Raw genomic sequence first — 13,247 nt, 5'->3', positions numbered from 1 at the left:
TAGCATACTTACTTCTGTTTTTAATTAGAACTATGTTTTTCTACTTTCAGAAAATTTGCATGTTTACTCATGTCTAAATTAGATCTGTGTTTTGTCTACTTCCCTACTAGTGTTCTCCCTATCTTGATGTTCACCTTTCACAACTTTGCTCCTCAATCCCTACTGCCCCTTTGTATGTGATTGTTTGATCCCCAACATGCCTTGTCTTTGTGTTTGGTCACTTAGTAATAGCTAACTTAAATAATCCTACTTCTCAATGTCGTTTGTCTGCTCGAACCTTTGCCTCAGTTCCAGGAATTGAATGACTCTGTTTGCTTCTTGTTTCCTGAAAGTCTAAAACTGCTTTTCTCAAAACTACTCTTATAAATCACTATCCACTTCAAAATTCTTAGAACATCTAGGGTCCTGCCCCTCCAGTATGAGCATTGCTTTGGAGTCCATGAGACCCCTCTGAACTTTGACACACTGGGGCTGGCTACTCCACACTGCACAAGCTGTTGATCTTTAAAGAGGACCTTGGTGTGAGCACTGGGTCCCTGAGGCCCTTGGGAACTTTGACACACCAGGGTACCCTCTCTTGTACTATGAGATATGGCACTTGGGACTATTTGAAGGCCCGGCTTCCCAGGTTTTGCTTTGGGCCTATCCAGGCTCCCTATAGTATAGTGTTTTTATTCCTGTAATTCATTTACGCTGGGGTTGTAACATTAATTTCTTTGTAATCATATATTGGGGAAGTTATTAAAACTGGGAGGGATTATTATACATATTTTTGTTGGAAATGGGTAGATATCATGCCTATAGGTTTTAAAATCAGTGTTTGCATCCTAGAACCATGCCTATAGGACATTGTAATGTTCTTCACTTGTGTGCATTCTAGATATCATGTCTATAGGTTTCAAATCAACTTTTGCAATCAGAAATCATATCATTGTGATGTTTGTCTGTTTGCATGCATTCTAGATACCATGCCTATAGGTTAAAAATCAATCTTGCACTTTTAGATATCATGCCTATCCTGCATTTGGGAGTCATGCTAAATAGGATTTCATCATATCCAGCATTTAGAAACCATGCTTATAGGGTAAATTCAATCTTGCATTCTGGACACTTTGCCTGTAATTTAGAATCAGTCTTTGCATGCCAACGAGGTTTTAAAACTAATTGCTGCATTTAGTTACCATTGTCTAAAATCAATCCTCACATCTAGACAGCAAGCCTATAGGGTCCAACGAACCAAACTGTCTGTTCAAAATTGTTTACTGATTTATTGTACTTTCGATTAAGTAGACACCATGCTCATAAGACATCACTGATACACGCCTAGTCAAGCATGTAGGGCGATTAAAATCCTGTATACTGTAAAACTGTGCTTTTGTTAACTATCCAGATTCATCAAACCCCTCCAAAATCAGTAGGCAACCTATTAGGTATTGGTTCCCCGCTTTAATAAAACTTTGCATATGTTCTGATTTGTGCTCACCTAGATATCATGTTATTAGGATTCTTTTTAAAAGTGTCTGAAACACTGCTGTTTGAGACGTGCACTTGCTCACTCTATTTGTGGAGGTAAAATGTGAGCCTTTTAACTGTTCTACCCTCGATCCAGTCCTACGTGTTTTGTTTGTCGCCTAGAGTTTTCTCCTTTTAATTACTTTAGGAGAGTCTAGATCCACCTTAACTAAAGTCCTAAATACCTCCAGGACTATATAAGTAAAGGGACGGGTAGTGCACGCATAGGATACATCTTAAGGTTGCTAGAACGCTTTCGTCTATGAACAAGGGGAGGGTAATTGGGTAGTAAAGGATATGATGACCTGTGCGCTAATGCCACGTGTAACCCCTCTAGTTGAGGAAGGTTTACCGGGTATTGTACAGATGTGATCCTATAGGCTAACAAACCTAGGACTTCCCTCATCTTAGCTCATATGTGTGCTTAGACTGCTTATCTGTTAAATCTCTTTTATCTTATATGTGTGCTTAGACTGTTTATCTATTAAATCTCCTTTATCTTATATGTGTGCTTCGACTGCCTATCTGTCAAATGACTAATTCACAAAAAATGAGTTTGGCCGGGACCCACCGTTGTGGACCTCGAGGGGTGCCTAACACCTTCCCCTCAAGGTTATTTCGAGCCCTTACCCTAGTCTCTGTTAATGCAAACCGGTTTCATGAGTTATTTGCTTTAGGTGCCATAACGCACCTTAAATCCGTTAGGTGACGACTCTTCAAATTCAAATACCCAATTCAAGAAAGGAAATGAGTTGTTCCCAATGAATGTCGAAACCCGGACTCCGCGAGGAAAAACGGGGCGCGATAGCTGGGATAAGGGTTAGAGTCTAACTCCAATATCCAGCAACAATTCATAACAACATAATAAAAATAGTGCAAGAAAAATAACTCAGAGGTATGATGCTCAACTCATTCACAGTTGCTGAAAATAGACATGTTTTTCAAAGATGTCAGTAAAACTCAATTCCTTTCACCAAATCACCAAAGATATGAGTAAGTCCGAAAACTATTATTTTTTCCAAAAACCTTTCAACAATAATTAAGATATTTCATTATCAGATAGCATGAGGAAAGTACATCTTTATACCTACATCTCGATATGCAAGTGCAGAATGTCACCAAAATTGGATAGCATGAGGAAATGCATCTTTATGCCTGTATCTCAAGTACGCATGTCAAGTGCAATGCATCTAAGTGATGAACTCATGTACTTACACTCTCTGAGTACTCAATCTCACTGTCTCGTATCCTCACTCATCATGCTCAATACTCAGCACACTCAGTCACTCAGTACTGTACAGGGCAGATCAAGCCCAAACATAAATAAATCGAGAGCAGATCAAGCCCAAATATAAATAAATCCAGTGTAGATCCAGCCCAATGTAAATAACTGCTAGCATTGCGCCAATGGTGGATGTGCAGACCCGGAGGGGTCGATCTAGCCCAAGCACTATAATAAGCCAAATCCTAGCATGAATTAATAAAGCCTGCTGCGGCGTGCAGCCCGATCCCATAAATATCACTCACAACGAGCCCTCAGCCTCACTCAGTCATCAATCTCTCTAGTCTCTCGGGCTCACAACACTTATGCTAAGCATCCCTAATCAATAATATGAGACGTGACAATATACGATAACAGAGACTGAGATATGATACGTAACATAACTGCAATAAAGCAAATAACTCAACAGCAAAGAACGACCACTGTGGGTCTCAATAGTACCAGCATATAGCCTAAACATGATTTCTAGCATAAATCACAGCTCAAGTGCTCTAACACATAGAGTACAGTAAAAATGTTCGGATAAGATAGCTACACAGTTTCATAGAATCGACTAAATCACAATTCACACGATGCAAGCCCACATGCCCGTCACCTAGCATGCGCGTCACCTCAACATCAATAACATAACACGTAATTCCGGGTTTCTTACCCTCAGCACTAAGTTTAGAGTGTTAGTTACCTCGAACAGGCCAAATCCAATACCGAGAAGGCCAAACGATACTCCAAAAATACCCTCCCACGCGTAACGATCTTTGAACGGCTCGAAACTAGCCAAAAGCAACTCATATACATCAAATAATGCCTAAGAAAACAATTCCAAAAGATAAAGGCTGAATCTTTAATCAAAAGCCCAAAGTCGACCAAAAAGTCAAACCTGGGCTCGCGCCTCAGAATCCGACGAAACTCACAAAATCTGATAACCTATTCAATTACGAGTTCAACCATACTAGTATCAGTCAAATCCGACCTCGAATTGATGTTCAAATCTCAAAAATTCGCTCTATGAAACTTTAGACAAAATCCCCCAATTTCTCTCTTGAAATCCTCAATTAAATGCCAAAACCGAAAATAGATTCATGAAATAAAATTAAAATTGAGTAGAGAATACTTACCACAATCAGTGTAATGAAAATCGCCTAAAAATCGCTAAATCCCGAGGTCCCCAAATCAAAATATGGATAAATGTCTCAAAGATCCGAAATTGGATATTAAATCCACTGCCCAAGCTTCCTTCTTCACGATTACGAACATCGCTTTGCGATCGCGATGAACAAATTCTTCAACAGCGATTTCCAAACTCCTCCCAGATAGCCTCTAGTATAATTGTCATAAAGTTTTGTACTAAACTCCAAATGACAAATGGTTTAATTTTCTAAAAACTACACATCAACGGCTGCAACTTTCATTTTTCAATCATCTCCAAATTCCTTATAGATTGCAAGATATAAGCTTCCAAAGTCAGCCCTGTGCAGCAGAAATTTCTCCTATGCGATCGCGGAAAGGCTTTCATTATCGCGATTCACAAGACCACAAACTGCAGTTTGCTCTTCGCGAATGCGTCCAAATGTTCGTAATCACGATACATACCCCTGTAGCCAAAAACTAGTAACTGAAAATGGCCTAAAAATGGTCTGAAACCACCCCGAAACTTACCCGAGCCCTCGGGGCTCCACACCAAACATCCACACAAGTCTAGAAACATTATACGAACTTACTCGCGCAATCAAATCACCCAAAATAACACCTGAAACCATGAATCGGACATCAACGCGCATGAAATTTGAAGGGAGAACTCAAGAACTTCTAGAATTGCAACCAAGCATCTGAATGCTATCAAACCAACTCCAAATGACCCCGAATTTTGCAGGCAAGTTCCAACTCATATTGCAGACCTACTCGATATTTCAAATCAAACTTAACAACATCAAAATCACAAATCGCACCTCAAATCGACTTAATGAAGTTAATAAACTTTCAAAATTCAAATCTAACGGCGAACAAACCTAAACACCTCGGATTGATCTCAAATTTGGTACACAAGTCATAAATGACATAACACACCTACTATAACTTCCGAAATTAAAATCCAACCATGATATCAATTAAGTCAAACCTATGAACATTTCCAAACCTTCAAATTTCAAACTTTTACCAATTAGTGCCGAATCCTTCTAGAAATATCCAAATGCAAATCCGGGCATACGCCCGAGTCCAAATAATCACCATCCGGACATAACGGAACCATCAAAACACCGTTCCGAGGTCAAACATGGTCAACTCTTCCAACTTGAAGCTTCAAACATGAAATTCATTTTTCCAAATCACTTCCGAATAACCTAAAAACTAAAATCGACGATTCACACAAGTCACAGTACATCATACGGAGCTACTCATGCCCTCACCCTACCGAGCGAAGTACAAATTTTCAAAACGACCGGTGAAATCGTTACACTGAGGTTTGAAGTAGTTTTAACTAAAGGTTTGAATTTATAAAATGTATCCACAATATTAGTTGTATTGGATTTATCTTTATCACCTTGAGAATTTGTTGTGTGGAAAACTCTATACATGTAGTTGCATAAAAGAGGAAAGCCTCTCTAATCTGTAATACACGATTCCTTTACTGAATGCACAAACTCTTTCAATCCACGTTGGATTTGGATCATGGGAGTAATGTCAAGCCTGCTGAATTTACCATATTTGATAACCTGTATAAGAAATTCTTAAAATATCAATAAATATATATTTGATTGTGAACTCATTTATCATTGTATTTCATTTAAGTTTATGTGCGGGCGCATAAACTTCAAATTAATCCTAAATCCACCTCTATCTACCGGGGATCTTTATCAGGTAGCCAATCATATTTATTGTTTACTTTTTCTAGCCATATACATAGATTATACACTAATTATGTACGATTATACACATATTAAATATAAATTATACATGTATTATATCTCCGCTGGCTATTTTTAATTTAAACTATTGAGGGAGCGGCAAATTGAGTTAATTCTTCTAGTTTTTAAAACTTGAATTTGGTAAAGGAATTCATTGATATGTAAGTGAAAAACTCAGATTTAATTTTTCACCCTTAAAATTCGAGTATATGGTGTTTTAATTAGCTGGTGAATGTGTTGCAAATTGCTAATGGACACTGGATCTTATGATTAGTATGATCTCTATACCTTTCATTTTAAGAATTAACATACATGCATTTGCTAGCAGACAGAGAAAGGTGTAAATAATCATGTGATTAATATTTATGGAATATGAATACGATCACATCATCAAGTGCGACTACGTTTAACTACAATCCACGTCACTTTTCTACATAAGTTATTCCATAAATATTAATCACATGATTATTTATGCTGGTCCATCAGAAATGACCTCTTGAACAATGTCTATCGCTCTGCCATGACTGTTCCCTATTTTTTAGCATTTTAGGGCCATAAATTAGGAATTCAAGACGATTTCCAAATTTTCGTGTGCAATAGTCCGTGCCATCTGCATGAACTCAGACGACTAGCTCTGAAGTGCATAAAATTTAGCGAGCCCATCACAAATGAACTAATGAACAATAGTCATCGCTTCGACGTGACCATTCCTCATTTGTTTGGAATTTTTGGGCCATAAGGTATGAATTCAACATGATTTCTGAATTTTCGTGTGCTAAGTCCACACCATCTGCATGAACTCGGGTGACTGGCTCCGAATCACCTAAATCTTGCGGGCCAATCAGAAACGACCTAACGAACAATACTCATCGATTTTCCACGATCGTTCCTCATTTTTTGGCAGCCATAATAAATGAATTCAGCATGATTTTCGAATTTTTGTGTGTTGTAGTCCATGCCATCTACATGAACTCGAGCGACCAACTCCGAATCGCCTAAAATTTTGCGGTTCCATCATAAATGACCTAATGAATAATACTCATCTTTTCGTCATGAACGTTCCCTATTTTTGATTATAACACTTGATCTGTCCCTTCGCGGGATACACGTGCAACGCATGTGGCGAGAGACTAGTAAAATAAAAACAGGCATAGCACCAACCAGTGGGAAGCATGTAAACCAACAAACATGCCGCATGAAAAGGGTGAAACTTTATGACAGAACTTAGACTTTAAAAGGCCTCAGGTAAGTAACTATTACCACGCTTTAAATGATTGAATTTGATATGGCAGATTCCAGCAGAATAGCCCCATCCTCAACGATCATTTATCCACTGCTCACGACTTCCAGAGTATGTTGCATTATTTGCTTTACTGCTTTGACGTTTGGGTAGAAATATTCAGGGATCGGAGCAACACGTGCCACTGACCTGACAATTATTTGATATCTGGTCAGATAGGCCACAAATATGTATATCCTAGTAGCGGAACTAAGCAGGTATATAAACTTAAATACAGAAGCATACAGGATAAGTTTCTCAGATTTCATTAAATGAAGAAAAAAATTATATAAGTACCAGCGCAAATTTTTCAAGAATCTGCACACCACCACATTCATAAGAATGTCCACAGGTTCAGAGGACACAGAAGAAGGCATAAATCACTCCCTGATACCTCTAAACAGCTTGGATAAAACCATACTTGCTGTAAGGAAAAACAATGATCAAGCAGATCATATCAAATAAGATAGCTAGGTTTTACATAAAGCGGCAAATACAGGATTAGAAGCAGTGTGATAGACATCAAAAGAGACACTTCTCATCTCTAGATATAGAACAATGATCTACTTCTGATTGGATATATAGTTCACATCCAATCTATATCCTAATTACCTAAACTACGTCACATTTGTTCGATATTTCTGCATCGACTAATATAAAATGGTATGATTTCTACTTAATCGTATACTTTTGTTTTTGTACATATGCATGTTCCAAAGACAGAGAGTCCATGTTGGTTGGGATGGGACGGGGGCAGTTGGAAGGAAGAAAGGCCTTAAACCAAGAGCGAAATGCAGGAAGAAGTACTTGTAAGTCTCACTTCAAACATGATACTTAATGCTTTAACCCAATATCCAACCATCAAACAGTAAAAGAACGAACAAAGGTAAACTACATGTTCGTGAAAGGAACAATACAAGCACATGCTTAAACAGACTGCCAAGATGAAAACTGGGATAATAAAGTCATAAAGTCCACAACCACTTTGGTAGAGGGTAGACTAACCAGAGTTTTATTCACTTTAAAAGGCAACACCAATCAAAACAATTCATTAGATCATTATATAATTGCAAATTAGTTATATTTATATCCATTGGATTGTTTTTCCTAGCCAGAGGATCTTTAAGGTCAGACCGAAAAGGTAAAAGGGGTAGCCGACATATTTTCGTTCAGATTCACAGCTGAAGTTCCACAACCCTCTGAATATCACAACCTCTTATTGGACTACTATCTTCTGTAACAAAGAAAATACATTCCATTCCTTACGGTAGCTTTTTGGAGCACATATACTTGCCACCAGCTTATATTGGAAATAGGCATAAAAAGCCCCTATGAGTACAGATTATAGAAAGATGCTCTTGAAAAAAATCAAAAGATGTTGCATTTCACCGAAAAATTATAAGTTTCTCAACTGCACCAAGATCTTACATGTCAATCCCGGCTTTCTGCACTGTACAGACAGCAACAACGTAGTTTGAAGCTAATAAGCCCGTCCTAGTCCTATTTAACAAGACAGTGGTAAGCAGAAGACGAATAGATGCTACCTCAGCAGACTGAAGTACTTTTGCAAGTCCTACCAGATATCTTTAGCGTTTCCAAAAATTAGAAGTGTTAAACAGGAAGACAGACCAATAACTAAAAACAAATGCAAGGAAAGCCCAAAAATGGATCTTGATAACATTTGAGACCCTCAACTGAAATTAAATACCACTAACCTGCAATAGAGTTGTGTTATCTGGAAATGCTCATAGACTTTTGTGTTTGCCCTGCAAAGAAAAAAAAAAGGAGGTGACATTCAACAAGAAAAACTGAAAATTTTTGCCTCCAATATCTAGCATCATGTTAAATTTTCTTTGAAAGAAGACGGTTTAGAGCAGATACTCAGCCATGATGTTGGAACAGATTATTACTTATTAGGCCTGTATGCAAGTGAAAGGGCGATAAAACTTTTAGAAAGGAAACAGAGGGAACAAAAACGAGGAAAGGGCAAATCAAGAGCCAGTTATTAGATGAGAGAGAGAGAGATATGAATGAAAATTTTATTCAAAGGTCCATGCATTAATTTGAAGAGAAAGGCGAAGCAGCTCCAGCAATCTTATACCAAATATTAAGCAGGCCCAAATCCAAAATGAACCATGACAGCTCTATCTGCTTCACCTAATAAAAGGATATAAAAGTTGTAAATGCATGGTGGAGAACAATGATAAAAATAATTAAAGGTCAGAATCACATATACCAGACGCATACCAGCAGCTATTACAGAGGTTTCTGCATGAAGCTCACAGTGTTATACCTTCGGATCAGAGTTCAACAACTGAAGGTAGTCATTCAAGAATTCCAGTGGTTGTTCACGGATTGCTCAACTCTTTGCTTCAGCAGTGCCTTCATCATCTTCATCACCTAAAATTATAAAGTCAAGGTATTCTATGGCATGTGATTTACAATCTTTGCCGAGATTTTTCAACATCACACTGTACGTTAAAGAATCAGGTTGGATCCTTTTATCCAACATCTCTTTGAACAGTCTCGAATCCTCTTGCCAATTACCCAAATCACAGTTCTCATTTATCAAAATGGTGTATGTATATTTATTAGGGCCAATTCCTCTTTCTTTCATCTCAGCAAAGTAACTGTAAGCCTCATTTATTCTTCTATATGTGCAAAGGCCATTTATCAGCGCATTGTAGGTAATCACATTTGGCAGAATGCTCTTCTGTTGCATCTCCGAAAAATACATATGTGCAAGCTCAAGCCTCCCCTTACCAGCATGCGCATGAATTAGCACTGTGTAAGTTACAACTGTTGGAGATATCTCTTTGCTTATCATCTCATCAAACAACTCTCTGGCTTTCTTTAGGTTCCCAAATTCGAGGTAGGCATGAATTACATTGGTATATGTTACATGGTCAGGCATAAGGCCGTCGCCAACCATCTTATGTAATAACTCAGTTGCTTCTTCTAGATTACCCAGCTTAGCGATGCCATCAACAAATACATTGTAGATTATTATATCTGGTGGGAATCCCTTCACCGACATTTCCTCTTGTAGTTTGCACGCCTTCAATATGTCACCCAACCGCAGTTCACCTGCTATTCGAGTTGTGTAGGCAACGGAGTCCGGCTCCAACCCCTTGTGTAGCATCTCATCAAATAGTTCTTTTGCCAACAGTAAATTTCCCGCCTTGCAGGAACCATGAACCAGAATCGTGTAAGTAAACACATCAGGAGAGATACCGCATCTTGTCATTTCGTCTTTCAGCTGCATAGCATCCTCTAACTCACCTTTTCCACAGAGTCCATCCATAATTGTATTATAGGTGACTACCGTAGGAAAAATGTCACCACTTCTTAAATCATGTAACAATGAAAAGGCATCATTAGTATTTCCCAATCGACAATATCCATAAATCAAAGTGTTGTATGACCTTATGTCCGGCACCAAATTCTTCTTCAACATGACGGAAAACCACTGCCTTGCTTCACTTGCTCGCCCCTGCTGACAAAGAGCATAAATAAATGTATTATAAGTAGACACAGTCGGTGAAACTCCTCTTATCTCCATCTCTACTCCAAGACCCAATGCTTCAACAACCATTCCCTTCTCACCAGTAACCATAAATTAAAGGGTTATACGAATAAGCCGAAACCTCTAGTCCTTTATTCAACATCTCTCCAATTAAACCTCTAGCCAAGTTAAACTCCCCTTTCTTCGACAACCCATTAATCAAGATATTGTAAGTAACATCATTCGGATAACACTCCCTCCTCTGCATTTCTGATAAAAGATCCAAAGCCTGTTGCACTTCACCTTCTCTACAAAACGAATCCAGCATTGTATTATAAGTAACTATACTCGGCTTTATCGCGACCTCGCCCATCATCCTATACACTTCTCTCGCCTTCACAACCATATTCCTATCTCTTAAATTCCTTAAAATTCTATTACAATTCTTCACATCAGGCAACAGCTGATTCCTCAACATCTTTTCAAAAACTAACAAGCACTGCCCCACATTCGCGTTCTTCACATAAACCCTCAACAAAAGATTAAGTATCTCAACAGAAACTTGCAAATTCAAATACCCATCAACCAAAACATCGACAACTCTATGCACATTACAACTAATCACTCTTTCAACCACCCAATAAGCAGATTTAAACCAACCATTCTGTATTAAAATATCAAGAATAGTACAAAAAACAAACTCTGAATAGTTAAACCCTTTTTGCCCTTCAGCCCACTTGAATAATCTCAACGCCACATTCGGCCTACGACGAATTGAGCTAAGAGTTTTCACTAACAAATCAGAATCATAAACCAAAGAATTAAAACAATCTGGAACAACCCAAATTTCCTCATCAAAATCCCATCTCTTTTCTTCAATTTTCTTTAAGAAAAATTCTTAAAGTCTGAATCTTTAATGGGATTATCAGCCATAGCACCATTATTGTTATTATAACTCCTCTTAATATTATCAATATTATTACTATTGGCTCTAATATTTGTCATTGTGAGGTCAGAGAGGTATTGAAAATGATGAAGAGATGAATATAAGATTAAGCGTTTGAGGGAAGAGAAGAGAAAGTTGAAATCTTTAAGATAATAAAGGATCATTCTGTAAAAAAAAGAGAAAACTTATGAAAAAAATGCATTGAGTTTTGGGTATTGAAAAGAATGAATGGTACCTTAAACTGACGGCGTAGTTACCTGAGATGGGTATTGAATTTTGGCAACTGTACGCACATCAGAAGAAGAAGAAGAAGAGGAGAAGCAAAGAAGCGAGCGGCGAAGAAGGTAGCTGCGTGTTGTGTTTACTGTTGGATCTTTAGCTCGGAATCCGGACCCGTTTTTTGGGACCAAAATGCGGGTCGCACTTGAAGGATCCGTTTTTATTTTAACATAACAGGTCCTACTAGGAGATTTATAGTGTCTTTTATATACGTTGTTATCACCTAGTAATTATTATTAAATTAGTATATATTTTTCCACTAATTAATTACTTAAACATAATAAAATTCATGCGGTTTGATGCAAAATAACAGGTTGAGCCAAGTTTTTTTTCTTATTGTATTTTTTTTTCTTCAAAAGTTACTATTTATGTGTCTATTTGCGCATAAATACTATTTCAATACTTGCTTAATTATGAATAATTTGTAAATATTGAACTTTAAGTTAAACGTAGAAGCGTTGGTTTCAATATGTGATATTCGTATTCAAATAAAAATTCAGTATCCAAATACTCTTTTAATTCAACTTCAAATATGTATTTTTTCAACTTCAATGAAAAGTAATCAAGCACCTAGGAATCAAAGTAAATATTAATTTTCATTTACAATATTTAGGTTTTTAAAAAAAATTCAAAGCCAAGTTAAAGTTATATATATAATCCATGAATAATATGTGCATAACCATGTTTAATTAGTGTATAATATATAATACCAACTAGAAAAAGTAAACAGTGAAACTATCCGGCTATTTGTGTAAAGATCCCATTTAATATATCAAAACGGGCTGCCTTAGCCCAGACCAACCCTTACCATGTTGGACTATAAATGTTATTAGCCTAATCCTTCATTTAGAGGGCCTTTAAAGTTTAAAATGGGGATCTTTAAACAAATAGCCAGCTATATTCATTGTTTATTTTTTCTAGTCATATACATAGATTATACACAATTAAACACATATAATATATATTTGAGACTGACCGACAAAAGAATATAATCTATGTATATGACTGACTGACAAGTGTGTTGTTGTTATTGTTGGACTTCACTAGGTCTGTTGTTGTTATTGTTGTTGCTTATAGTGACTGACTGACAAGTGTGTTTGTTTCCATAATGAGCTTGACATCCGCAACCACCCCAGTATACTTCAGACTAGGGGTGGCAAATGGGCGGATCAGGTCGGATATGGGACGGGTCGAAAGCGGGTAATGAAAAAATGGCTAAATTATCCGACCCGACCCATGTTTAATACGGATAAAACAGGGGTTAACCGGCGGATAATATGGGTAACCATATTATCCATGACTACTTGAATATGATCACTTTTGGGAGAATTCTTAGTCTCCCAAACTTGAGGAACACCCAATTTGAGGCTTTACAAAATATAAAAGTTAAACCCATTAGTTATCTATTGGTTATCCTTTTCCTAAATGGATAATATAGTTGTTATCAATATTTGACCCGTTTCTAAAAAGTTCATTATCCAACCCATTTGTAGTGGATAATATGGGTGGTTAACTGTTTTCTTTTAACCATTTTGCCACAA

At 37.3% G+C, this 13,247-nt stretch overlaps 1 protein-coding gene across 1 annotated transcript; it reads right to left on the bottom strand.

The window, feature by feature from the left end:
* Nucleotides 1–6,741: 6,741 nt before the first annotated feature.
* Nucleotides 6,742–11,486, bottom strand: LOC109214482 (pentatricopeptide repeat-containing protein At1g22960, mitochondrial-like). Its single transcript, XM_019378400.1, is given in 8 exon segments — nucleotides 6,742–7,126; nucleotides 7,274–7,400; nucleotides 8,405–8,476; nucleotides 8,692–8,742; nucleotides 9,078–9,133; nucleotides 9,224–10,580; nucleotides 10,582–11,378; nucleotides 11,465–11,486. Coding segments are annotated over 3 exon segments (2,064 nt in total). The 3' UTR covers nucleotides 6,742–7,126; nucleotides 7,274–7,400; nucleotides 8,405–8,476; nucleotides 8,692–8,742; nucleotides 9,078–9,133; nucleotides 9,224–9,335.
* Between the last annotated feature and the right edge of the window lie 1,761 nt (nucleotides 11,487–13,247).

Source organism: Nicotiana attenuata, unplaced genomic scaffold (assembly GCF_001879085.1).
Source record: "Nicotiana attenuata strain UT unplaced genomic scaffold, NIATTr2, whole genome shotgun sequence".
NCBI lineage: Eukaryota > Viridiplantae > Streptophyta > Magnoliopsida > Solanales > Solanaceae > Nicotiana > Nicotiana attenuata.
The sequence above is the reverse complement of the archived record's forward strand: the minus strand, read 5'-3'. Positions and strand labels throughout refer to the sequence as shown.